Source organism: Lipotes vexillifer, unplaced genomic scaffold (genome assembly GCF_000442215.2).
Source record: "Lipotes vexillifer unplaced genomic scaffold, Lipotes_vexillifer_v1.1 scaffold1179, whole genome shotgun sequence".
NCBI lineage: Eukaryota > Metazoa > Chordata > Mammalia > Artiodactyla > Lipotidae > Lipotes > Lipotes vexillifer.
In genome coordinates, this window is record NW_006783890.1 from 228,464 (window position 1) to 240,535 (window position 12,072).

The window sequence follows — 12,072 nt, forward strand, 5'->3', positions numbered from 1 at the left end:
GGTTACAGAGGAGGCAGAGGCAGGAGAGAAGTGAGTGTGGCTATAAAAGGCAACAGAAGCCTCCTTGTAGTGAGGGGCATGTTCTGTGTCTTGACTGCATCAATGTCAATTATCAAGGTTGTGATGCTGTATTAATAGTTTTGCAAGACACTGTCCATTAGGGGAAATGGAGTAAAAGATACATGGGAACTCTTAAAACTGCATGTGTATCTATAATTTTTACTTTTTAAACTCAAAACTAAAAGCTCAAAAACCACTGTTAGAATTTTTTAAGAATTTATTATACTAAGGTACTATTGATGTATTGATAGTATATCTTTTTCTATCTGTATTTGCTCTTTGCCAACTATACATTTTATTCCTTTGGTTCTAAGATGAATAACAAAAGCCAGCCTTCCTAGCCGCCTAGCTTCAAATATAACCCTAGTATCCCAAGTTAGGATCAAGGACTATAAGACATGTCAAGGGGTGGGAGTGAGAAAATCCAGTGTAATAAACATGGCACATATAGTTAAAATAAATTGAAGCATTATTCAAGAAAAATGGGAGAAGAGAGAAAAATTCAAGCATGTTCGTTAATACTTAACACACACTCATTACACTTCTCCGGCTTTCTCAGGACTGAAACCATTCTAGACCTAATAGTATAATCTGATGATTTTGAGGCTGGAATATAAATAAAAACCTGTTTTAGGGCTTCCCTCGTGGCACAGTGGTTGAGAGTCCGCCTGCTGATGCAGGGGACACAGGTTCGTGCCCCGATCCGGGAAGATCCCACGTGCCTCGGAGCGGCTGGGCCCGTGAGCGATGGCTGCTGAGCCTGCATGTCTGGAGCCTGTGCTCCACAACAGGAGAGGCTGCAACAGTGACAGGCCCACATACCGCAAAAACAAAACAAAACAAAACAAAAAAAATCTGTTTTAAAAGAAGGGAGGGGAATATAAAGGAGGATAATACCATCATTCCCATCCTTAGTTAGGTTTCCAAATTTCCTTTAAAAATACATATGAACAAGTACAAAAGAATGTAGATAAAAGATTAAAATCAAACCCTTGTAAAAATATCCAAGCTAGCACAGCCAGAGGCACAAAACCTATCAAGTGCTACTAAAGTAATCAGTCCAATACCTATAAAACTACAAGGAAAACTTACAAAAGTAAGAGTCTCAATAGGTAAACACAGTTGTCAGCATGGGTACCATGGAATCTAGCTCAATACCCTTTCGGTATTTTAAAAAATACATTAACCAGCCAGATTAATAAAGTTTAAAAAAAAAAAAGAGCCTCATTTTACTGTGAGCTGCTTAAAAACATTGCTACCCCATTACCTCAGGGCCTTGACCAAAGGAGTGGATTCCAAAGGACTGAAAGATCTTTCTATATATGATTCCTACACGTTCCTTCACTTCAGGGCACCATTAAGTTTCAAAGATAAAAATGAAAGCATAACCAGTAAACCAACAAAGATCATGTCTTAATCACTATATGTTTATTAACAGAACTATCCTGATAAATATTTTAAAGCCTATTTTCAGCATTCTACTTAAAGTCTCAGGATTCAGATGGGGAAACAATAGCCAACTCATCCACTTGTTACAAAATGACTTAAGAGACTAATCCTTTTCTAAGAACAAATAGAAAAACTGAATACAGAGCTCATAAAATATCAAGTACTGAGAGTCAAGAGGCAAAGACCCCAGAGATAAAGGAAGCTGGAAGAAATGAATGTGACTATGCTTTTCCCCTCAAGGCATTTTCCAAGTTGCAAGGCAGTAACTAAGAGGTAAATGAGCTAAGCCCCGCATTAAGTCAACTCTATGAAGGGAAAAGAATACCATCCAGACCCTCAAAATATCTATATGGTTCTTTCATATTGCAGACCAAAAAACTGAGCAAATAGTCAACCTACAAAAGATATGGAAAATTTTATCTGAGACAACCTGAGGAACCCAGGAGACAGTCTCTCAGAGAGCTCTGAGAACTGTTCCAAATAGGTAAGGGGGGAGGCCAGTATATACGTGATTTCGATGAAGGGGCACATGCAATCAGTCACACTTCTCGGCAGAAGGTTACTGCTATTCTCGAGGAACAGACATCTTAGTTAATGGTTTTAAGTGCTTTCCTAAGTATGGGAAGATACAAGAAACTGGGTTCACAAAATCTCCTGAAAATATATAACTATCTGAGGGCCAGTTTTGTCAGTTTTCCCAGAGCACAGAGTACCTCATCCTGAATTCCTTTCACTGACTGCAGTGGCTAAAGCCTTGATTCTTGCAAAACTGGATGGTGGGTGACATTCTTTATTTTACGATCCCCTCCCTTTTGGTCTTAATTTCAACCAAAGTTTGGGAGGCATTTTGTGACTAATTTGTCCCATGGTGCTAGGAATGCTCATTCAGTTCAGGCACGGATTTCGCTGATAAGCCACTCGATGTGCTATTACTGGACTAGGCCCTCTTGGCAGTAACCAAAAGCCTCTGGACCACCTGACTTACTTGTCTATTATGGTCCAGGAAATGGTTCCCTCTTGTTGCTTCTTTCCATATCTATAGTTACACTATTATAATCACTGATCTTATAGAAAGATGTATTTGGCCAATCATTTCAACTCCCCTAGTCATCATTATTTTTATCAAACGCTCAGTAACATATTTGGAAGAAACAATCATCTTGTAAAATAGGCAGAATAGAAAAAAATAGCTAGTAATATTAATAAGGTCATAAGTAAGTATTTAAGCTAAGAACTTCCACTACGTGCAGCCCAGAATCCCCCCACGTTGTCTGACCAGTCTGCTCTGTACCAATCACTATCTTTAAGGGAAGTGATATATTGGCATTGTACATAAAGTTCACCAAAGATGTCTGCATGCACGAGGCAGAGTGGTGGGTCATCGTGACCCCTCACAGGATTGAGAAAGGAATGTTATCTTCTAAGGAGTTACGTGGCTGGCACCAGAAGAAGAAAAATTGAGCTTTATGGTTGAGCAGGTATTTCTGCCACTGGGGAAGCCTGGTTAACGCATAATGCAGATGCACAATGCACACTAGAGGGGAAGGAGGAGGCCAAAGAAAAAGGTTCATGTTTAAATTTTTCTTGCCTTGCTTTAAAATGAATTTTTATTTCATCAATATCCAATGCCCAGCATGCAATCAAAAACACCAGCCATACCAGCAGATAAGACCAGAAAACAATGAAGTCAGTTACACATCTGAAGTACTGAAAAGAAAGTACAGCCCACATTAGACCCAGCAAAAATATCCTTTAAAACTGAAGGCCCCCTGGGCTTCCCTGGTGGCGCAGTGGTTGAGGGTCCGCCTGCTGATGCAGGGGACGCGGTTTTCAGATATTTTCAGACTCACATCTTTATTCTTGGTAACAATGTTGCTAAATAATGACCTGTTGATGACACTATTATTTCTCTTCTGGCTTAAACGAAGACCAAAGAGAGTTCGAACTTCGTTTTCATCTGGACTGTAAGACTGGTCCATCTAAATAAAACACAAATTTAAAGACTTAAAAGAGTAAAAAAATATGTCTACATCCCTCAAAATTTTTCACTTAATTTATGTTCAAGATATTTCATTATAAGCAAGGCTATATGCATTTTTTTCTAACTTGCAGGTACAAGATCATTTCAGGATGGGTGTAATAGGGTGGCCAGGCACCAATATTTTGCTCCAAAATTTTTTATAGGTTTTATAATCTTATAGGGTTTTGTAACTTATACCAAACATTAGAATCATTGGTTCCAACAGAGCATTTCTGGTTTCAGTAACTGAAAGCACTATACATATGTTTTTTTCTTAAAAAAAAATAAAACAGATATGCTAACAAACAGGCAGTGGCACAAAAACTAACCTCTAATTTTTTTCTAAAAATCTATTACAAATACTTAATCAAGACTTAGATTAAAAGGTTAAAAGAGTGGGCTTCCCTGGTGGTGCAGTGGTTAAGAATCTGCAAGCCCTGGTCCGGGAAGTTCCCACATGCCGCTGAGCAATGAAGCCCGTGCGCCACAACTACTGAGCCTGCGCTCTAGAGCCCGCAAGCCACAACTACGGAAGCTCACATGCCTAGAGCCCATGCTCCGCAACAAGAAAAGCCAACGCAATGAGAAGCCCACGCACGGCAACGAAGAGTAGCCCCTACTCGCTGCAACTAGAGAATGCACCCATGCAGCAAGGAAGACCCAACGCAGCCAAAACTAAAAAAAAAAAAAAAAAAAAAAAAAAAAAAAAAAAGAAAAAAGAGAGAGAACAGCATTTGTCGTCTGTGTCTTTGTCATCTGAAAAGGAATATGTCATTCATTGCTTTCTTCCTCTCCCAAATTTTTAACTGAAATGATAGTAAGACATGGGAATAATCTGCATAAGACCACTCTCTCCCTAGACATTTTTCCAAATTTGACAGTATTTCTTCATTTAACCTTTGGATGATCCTTGACTTAGAAAGCACTGATATCTGTAACTTATAAGCAAGCCCTCATATTAATTCTGCTTAACCTGCATTTTCCTGAATTCTAAAATGGTCCTTTTCCCTTTGTATTATAAAATTTCTAAAACTGAGATGTGCCCGCCTATTAACTGATGTCATAAAAAAAACTCTCAAATAAACAAAATATTGAGGAAGCCCTGGTGTTCTTTTGACACCCTGAAACACGATACTGTCTGGTGCTAAAGAGGTCATGATCAGGGTCAGGCTCAGGATTTGGAAAACATTCTCCATGATGCTACAAGTAACTGCTAATAGCCAGAAGTACTTACTACTCTTAATGACAACAACAACAAAAAACAGTTAAGAGTGAAAATACAGTGACTACATTCAGCTAACTGAATGATTAAGTAGCTTTTAAAAAAGCTACTTCTGTCAAGTAGCGTTTAAAAAAGTATTACATTTAATGTGGTATTTTTGTTTTCCTTCCTTGAAAAGCTGACATGGAGTCTATGGTGAACCATGTAATTATTGGTTTCTTAAAATGAAGAATAATAACTTTCAATATATGGAATTTGGATTCCACAAATTTGTTTTTACATTAATACCTTCTGAAAAACAGTATTATGAATTTTAACTTTCAATTCAAATAACTTTTTGCTTTATCCATTTATGATCAGACTATGGGCTAATTTCCCTAATGTATAAGAGCTTGTAAAAATCAGTAAGGAAAAAACTCAACAATCTATTAGAAAGACAGGCAAAGAACATGGGCAGACAGTTCATAAAAGGAAAGTGAAAACACTTAAATGTGAAAAGATGTTCACCCACACACAATGAGAAACTGAAACTGCAATGAGATGCCATTTTCATCTATCTAACTGCTAAGATAAAAATGTTTAAAAACTTGATGCTAGCAAAGGTGTTAGGAAACAGGCACCCTTACACATTCCCATTAAGACATAAAATTGGTTGTACAACCTTAAAATGAGCAGCATCTATCAAAGTCACCAATACAGACAGTCAGCAACCCAGTCCTAATTTTATGCTCAAGACTTTCCCTCTAGCTTATTCACTGCAGGGTGTGTGTAATAGCTAAAGACTAGTGACTGGCTAGATAAGATACACAGATACGGGACAAACTTCCAAGATGATGAAGCAGTGTGCATTTGTGTCAGTGGGGAGAAAAAGAAGAAATGCAAATGCAAATATTTGCTGAATATGTACAGACGACATATTTCAGGAAAGGTGAGCAAGAAATTGAGACTATTACTTTTAAAAAAGGTAACAGAGTGGCAGAAGGGAAGGATGCGGAGACTTCATCAAATAACCTTCAATACCTTTTGAATAGGAAACCACATTAAATATATTATTTTTAAAGAAATGAAAAATAAGGGTGGGAAAGCTATCTTGATCTTAAACCCAAAAAGTTAATAGGAAGAAAAAATTTGCAGGGTTAAGGATAAAAAAACCATACTAAAGAAGGATAAATTAGAAGGGTGCCAGTATAAAGGAAAGATTAAATATGGGGAAAAAGAGACAAAATAGGAGTGCAAATTACTGTTTCAAACATGAATTGCACTAACCTGAAGAACACAGTAGTTCCCATTTTTCTTTTTAGAAAGTAATTTCAAAGCTTCATCTTCATATCCTGGGGCAATAATACCATCAGATACCTATATGTGTATTAAATATTAATTTCTATTTTAAAAAATTAGAGAACACCTCTTAAATGACCTAGAGATAATTATCTGTCGTAAATAATGCAGTAGCAGTTTCTGGTTTCTGCCTCCACCAGATAATACAAATACTATACTTGGAAAAGGTAAGTCTATGCTAGAAGACAACTTTCTACAGCTGATCTTATCTCATTGGCTGTCCTTTTGGTTGTCTGTTTCAATTTTAACCAAGAATATATGAATCATTCGCTGTAATACACGTATCTTAGGAAGAAAAATGATTTTTTACTCTTCTGTTCACAGGGAGGTTTTGTACTAGAAAGAGCATGTTCTTCTAATTCTGGCTCTGCCAAAACCTGGCTAAATGACCCGAGGCAAGGCAGGCTCCTCAACAGCAAGAAAAGAGGTCGGAGGAAATCAGATTTAACACATTATAAAGATACGAAAGTCACAGCTCACACCCCAAAGCCTCGTGCTGTAACCTATAACGCAGCACGCCAGCTCCACGGCAGCTGGGGATGGCGGGGGTGATGGTAAGGATCCCCAAAGCAACTACATATTGTCAAGTCACAGGCCCTGTTAGCCTTAACTGCTAACTGTTTGTTTCCCTCCAAGGCATCTGATCTCCTTCATTCTTCTTCTCTATCTCCCCAGTCCCACCCCCACCTTTCCGGAATGCCTGTTTGGTACTCCATTGATGGGGGTTAGTGTTTTAGAGCAGTTTATCATTCTCCTCACTATACAGTCTCTTTCATTACAGACCTAATGAAAGGTTACAGCCAGGTTCATTATTACGTCACCATCCAAGACAGCATCCTCTATTCTTCAGAAACAGTAACTCTGGTATTAAGACAATGACTACTAGAAAAATTTAAAGAATTAAATATATAAAACTTGATCACAATAGCCAAATACAAATATTATAGGTTATGGTTTCAATAAACACTATGAACAAATTAAGCTCTACTCAGTTATGCATGGGACAAGATACAGAATGTCCACTAACCTCTCTAGAGATAATTTTGGCAGTAGGGACATCACAAATATCAGATAATGCAACAAAATCACCAAAGGAGGACATCCTATCAGCCCCTGTAAATAAAAATTAAAACGTAGTATTTATCACAGATTATCCATCCTTATACAGAAAAAGGTAATGTTCAACAAACCCCAATGTGATCATATAAAATCTAACTTGACTGGGCTTCCCTGGTGGCGCAGTGGTTGAGAGTCCGCCTGCTGATGCAGGGGACATGGGTTCATGCCCCGGTCTGGGAATATCCCACATGCCATGGAGCGGCTGGGCCCGTGAGCCATGGCCGCTGAGCCTGCGCGTCCGGAGCCTGTGCTCCGCAACGGGAGAGGCCACAACAGTGAGAGGCCTTCGTACGGCAAAAAAAAAAAAAAAAAAAATCTAACTTGACTAAGATTTAAACAATTGATTAATAAGTCATTTAACTGAAATAATCAATTAGAAATATTCTTTCATTTTACCTCCTAGAGCAACACTCAGCAAACTTTTTCTGTAAAGGGCCTGACAGTAAATATTTTTTAAGCTTTGCGGCCACGTGATCCCTGTTCCACCTCCAAGATTGTGGTTAGCAATCAGCCACCGACAATAGTATGTGGCCCTATTCCAACCAGACTACATTTACAAAGCTAGGTGGTGGGCTGGATTTAGCCAATGAGCCACACTTTGCCAACCCCTGTTGTAGAAAGTAAACCATGAGAAAGTGTCTCAATAATCTCCCATTAATTTTACAATAATATTCACAGGTTATTAAGCTCATGCATTAGATACTTGTGAATTATAAAAAATATAACTTTAACCAAATTCAGTGTACTTAAATAACCATACAACTTAAATTTAGCAATACAAATACATTCAATAGCCTAATCTGAAACTTCACGCACCAAATTCCAACTGTGCTTCCCTTTATTACATTAAATACTAAAACTAACACACACTTTTATAAACAAATTTATTCCAAGGCTCTCATACAGTCATTCTGAAGTATTAATGAAAAACAGATTAAGGTAATTTGAAATCCTATAACGAAACGAAGGATATTACTACTTTAAGATAAAATATTGCTTTTCCTCTCAAAAAAAAAAAAGAACAGAAAAAGCGCTATTATTCTCCTGACCTCTTGCTCTTGCATATGCAGTGGATATGGGTGTGAGTGTTTCGTACATATCATAGACCATGCAGACTTTGGCTTCATCTTCACTGAGTGGAATTCCAACAGCAGCGCCTGGTATAGAAAACCATAAATAAACCAAAAATCTCAAGTGACTACTTATTAATTCCTAAATCAGGACATTCTTCTAAACATCTAGTCTAAAACATCTAGTCTATATAGCATTTCTAGTGCTTGGGCCAAATTAAACAAAAACCTGTTTGGCCAGAAAATTAAATGCCAAAAATATAACTGCAGGGGAGGGTGAGGCGGGGGGAATCTCTTCTCCAGCCTCTGAAAACAGAGCCACTGTCTTGAGTCTGCCAACACTAGGCGTGTGTATGAAGCTACTTTAATTCATTACTGACTCTCTGTCCTGCTTGATATCACACACCGTTTATTTCTCTGCCACTCCCATTGTTTTCATGTCCAAAAACTATCTGAGAACTGATTATGTGTTGAATTGTCAGTAGGTGACACAAATAACTAAGCTGTAAAGCTGACTTAAACATAGAAGAAAAAAGGTCTCTCATACGATGGCCATAAAAAGTTAAAGTGCCATAAGAACAACTTCCTTATGTCTACTCAGTTAACTTTTCAACCATGTGGAAAAATGTTTAGTTTAGTCATACTGCATTAAGCAACACCACTTTTATTTTCAAAAACATGTTTCCACTACAAATAAAACTATTATCTGACTTTCCTATCTCATAATAGTGTTACCTATTATATATATGTAAAAGACATGTGCGCATGGTATTGTTATCAGATTTTATCCAGTTACTACACTGATACAGTTATTAATTAACAAAAGTGGTTTCGGACTTCACAGAACATCTATATTCACTTTTGAGTCTTGTCAAACTTCCAAAAATTTTTTAAAAAGTGTATTTTGAACAGTTCCAGAGAATCCCAGAGGGCAGTGCTTTACCTGCCGGGCTGACATGTTTGAAAGAGGCAGCGGCTGGAATGCCTAAAGCTTCTTTGAGTTCCTTCACCAGCTGCCAGGCATTCAAAGCATCACACAAGTTTATAAATCCAGGGGCTCCATTCAAAACTACATATAAAAATATAAATACACATTAACAAGCCAGGTCAATAAGATCAGATATGAGTACATTTCCTACAAAATTTTAAAAACACATATATAAAGATTGCACAAATATGTTGCAAATAAAGTATAATGAAGAGGCAAACAGATATACATGAACATACAAGAACTTGCTGAGACTGAATAAAGCACCCGAGTCTGAGCCCATCTTAACAAACACACACACACCACAGAGATGCATGAACACATACGTGTGCACACACCACTGGTGTACCAAAGCCAGCCAATCCATAAATAAATCAACAAAGAATTCAGGAACAGGAAAAAAGTACGACTAGACTAGTGATCATCAGGGATCCACTTCAGTACAGAAATAAGATCAAACAACTGTGGCAACTTTACTGTACAATTTATAGTATAAAATTTAAATTGTAAGTCCTGTCAGTTTAATAAATAATGTTACAAACTAAATCAAGAGTTTAGTGTGTGGGACAGATGGAGGAAAAAATGTGTGTTGGGTTTCTCTTCTTTTATACCAGACTCAGTAGACTCAGTCTAAAGTTGAAATGCAGTTAAAAAGGAGACTACAACTTTTTCACTGCCTATTTTCTTAACAGTGGCAGGATTTTTAAAAGCCAAAATCTTGTGAATAAACATTTATAAGAAGTTCAGCGCACACACAAAACTAGTGGGCCACTAATTAAAAACAACTTTATCATTTCATTTCCTTTGTGTTATTTTGGATAGCAGATACTTTTAAAAGCAAAACCTTGCCAAACATCTACTGAGTGCCTACTACAATGTTAAGCACTGTTCTAGAAACTTGGGATATTATCAGTGAATAAAACAGTCCCTCCCAAATTACTGTCATCGACAACCCTCTTAGACAGCCTCATCCAAGAGGGCAGACAGCAGAAGCAAGAAGAACTACACTTCTGCAGCCGGTGGAACGAAAACCACATTCACAGAAAGACAGACAAAATGAAAAGTCAGAGGACTTTGTACCAGATGAAGGAACAACATCAAACCCCAGAAAAACAACTAAATGAAGTGGAGATAGGCAACCTTCCAGAAAAAGAATTCAGAATAATGATTGTGAAGATGATCCAGGACCTTGGAAAAAGAATGGAGGCAAAGATCGAGAAGATGCAAGAAATGCTTAACAAAGACCTAGAAGAATTAAAGAACAAACAGAGATGGACAATACAATAACTGAAATGAAAACTACACTAGAAGGAATCAATAGCAGAATAACTGAGGCAGAGAAACGGATAACTGACCTGAAAGACCAAATGGTGGAATTCACTATCATGGAATAAAGAAAGAAGAATGAAAAGAAATGAAGACAGCCTAAGAGACCTCTGGGACAACATTAAACGCAACAACATTCGCATTATAGGGGTCCCAGAAGGAGAAGAGAGAGAGAAAGGACCCGAGAGAATACCTGAAGAGATGATAGTTGAAAACTTCCCTAACATGGGAAAGGCAATAGCCACCCAAGTCCAGGAAGCACAGAGCGTCCCAGGCAGGATAAACCCAAGGAGAAACACACTGAGACACATAGTAATCAAATTGATAATAATTAAAGACAAAGAAAAATTATTGAAAGCAACAGGGAAAAAAGACAAATAACATACAAGGGAACTCCCATAAGGTTAACAGCTGATTTCTCAGCAGAAACTCTACAAGCCGGAAGGCAGCTGCACGATATACTTAAAGTGATGAAAGGGAAGAAACTACAACCAAGATTACTCTACCCAGCAAGGATCTCATTCAGATTCGACAGAGAAATCAAAAGCTTTACAGACAAGCAAAAGCTAAGAGAATTCAGCACCACCAAACCAGCTCTTCAACAAATGCTAAAGGAACTTCTCTAAGTGGGAAACACAAGAGAAGAAAAGGATCTATAAAAACAAACCCAAAACAAATAAGAAAAATGTCACAGGAACATACATATCGATAATTACCTTAAACGTGAATGGATTAAATGCTCCAACCAAAAGACACAGGCTCGCTGAATGGATACAAAAACAAGACCTGTATATATGCTGTCTACAAGAGACCCATTTCAGACCTAAGGACACATACAGACTGAAAGTAAGGGGATGGAAAAAGATATTTCATGCAAATGGAAATCAAAAGAAAGATGGAGTAGCAATTCTCATATCAGACAAAATAGACTTTAAAATAAAGACTATTACAAGAGACAAAGGACACTACCTAATGATCAAGGGTTCAATCCAAGAAGAAGATATAACAATTGTAAATATTTATGCATCCAACATAGGAGCACCTCAATACATAAGGCAAATGCTAACAGCCATAAAAAGGGAAATCGAGAGTAACACATTAATAGTAGGGGACTTCAACACTTTCACCAATGGACAGATCATCCAATATGAAAATAAATAAGGAAACGCAAGCTTAAATGACACATTAAACAAGATGGACTTAATTGATCTTTACAGGACATTCCATCCAAAAACAACAGAATACACTTTCATCTCAAGTGCACACGGAACATTCTCCAGGACAGATCACATCTTGGGTCACAAATCAAGCCTCAGTAAATTTAAGAAAATTGAAATCATATCAAGCATCTTTTCTGACCATAATGCTATGAGATCAGAAATCAATTACAGGGGGAAAAAAGGTAAAAACCACAAACACATGGAGGCTAAACAATACATTACTAAATAGCCAAGAGATCACTGAAGAAATCAAAGAGGAA

The 12,072-nt window shown here is 37.5% G+C and overlaps 1 protein-coding gene across 1 annotated transcript in view; it reads right to left on the bottom strand.

Annotated features, from left to right (window-relative positions):
* ATIC (5-aminoimidazole-4-carboxamide ribonucleotide formyltransferase/IMP cyclohydrolase) overlaps nucleotides 1-12,072 on the bottom strand; it is a 31,151-nt gene that overhangs the window by 5,838 nt on the left and 13,241 nt on the right. Inside the window, exons 8-12 of the mRNA XM_007456409.1 lie at nucleotides 9,222-9,347; nucleotides 8,258-8,365; nucleotides 7,117-7,202; nucleotides 6,018-6,107; nucleotides 3,360-3,488 (exon numbers count right to left, since the gene is read on the bottom strand). Coding sequence (XP_007456471.1) covers nucleotides 3,360-3,488; nucleotides 6,018-6,107; nucleotides 7,117-7,202; nucleotides 8,258-8,365; nucleotides 9,222-9,347 — 539 coding nt within the window. The remainder of the gene's footprint in view (nucleotides 1-3,359; nucleotides 3,489-6,017; nucleotides 6,108-7,116; nucleotides 7,203-8,257; nucleotides 8,366-9,221; nucleotides 9,348-12,072) is intronic.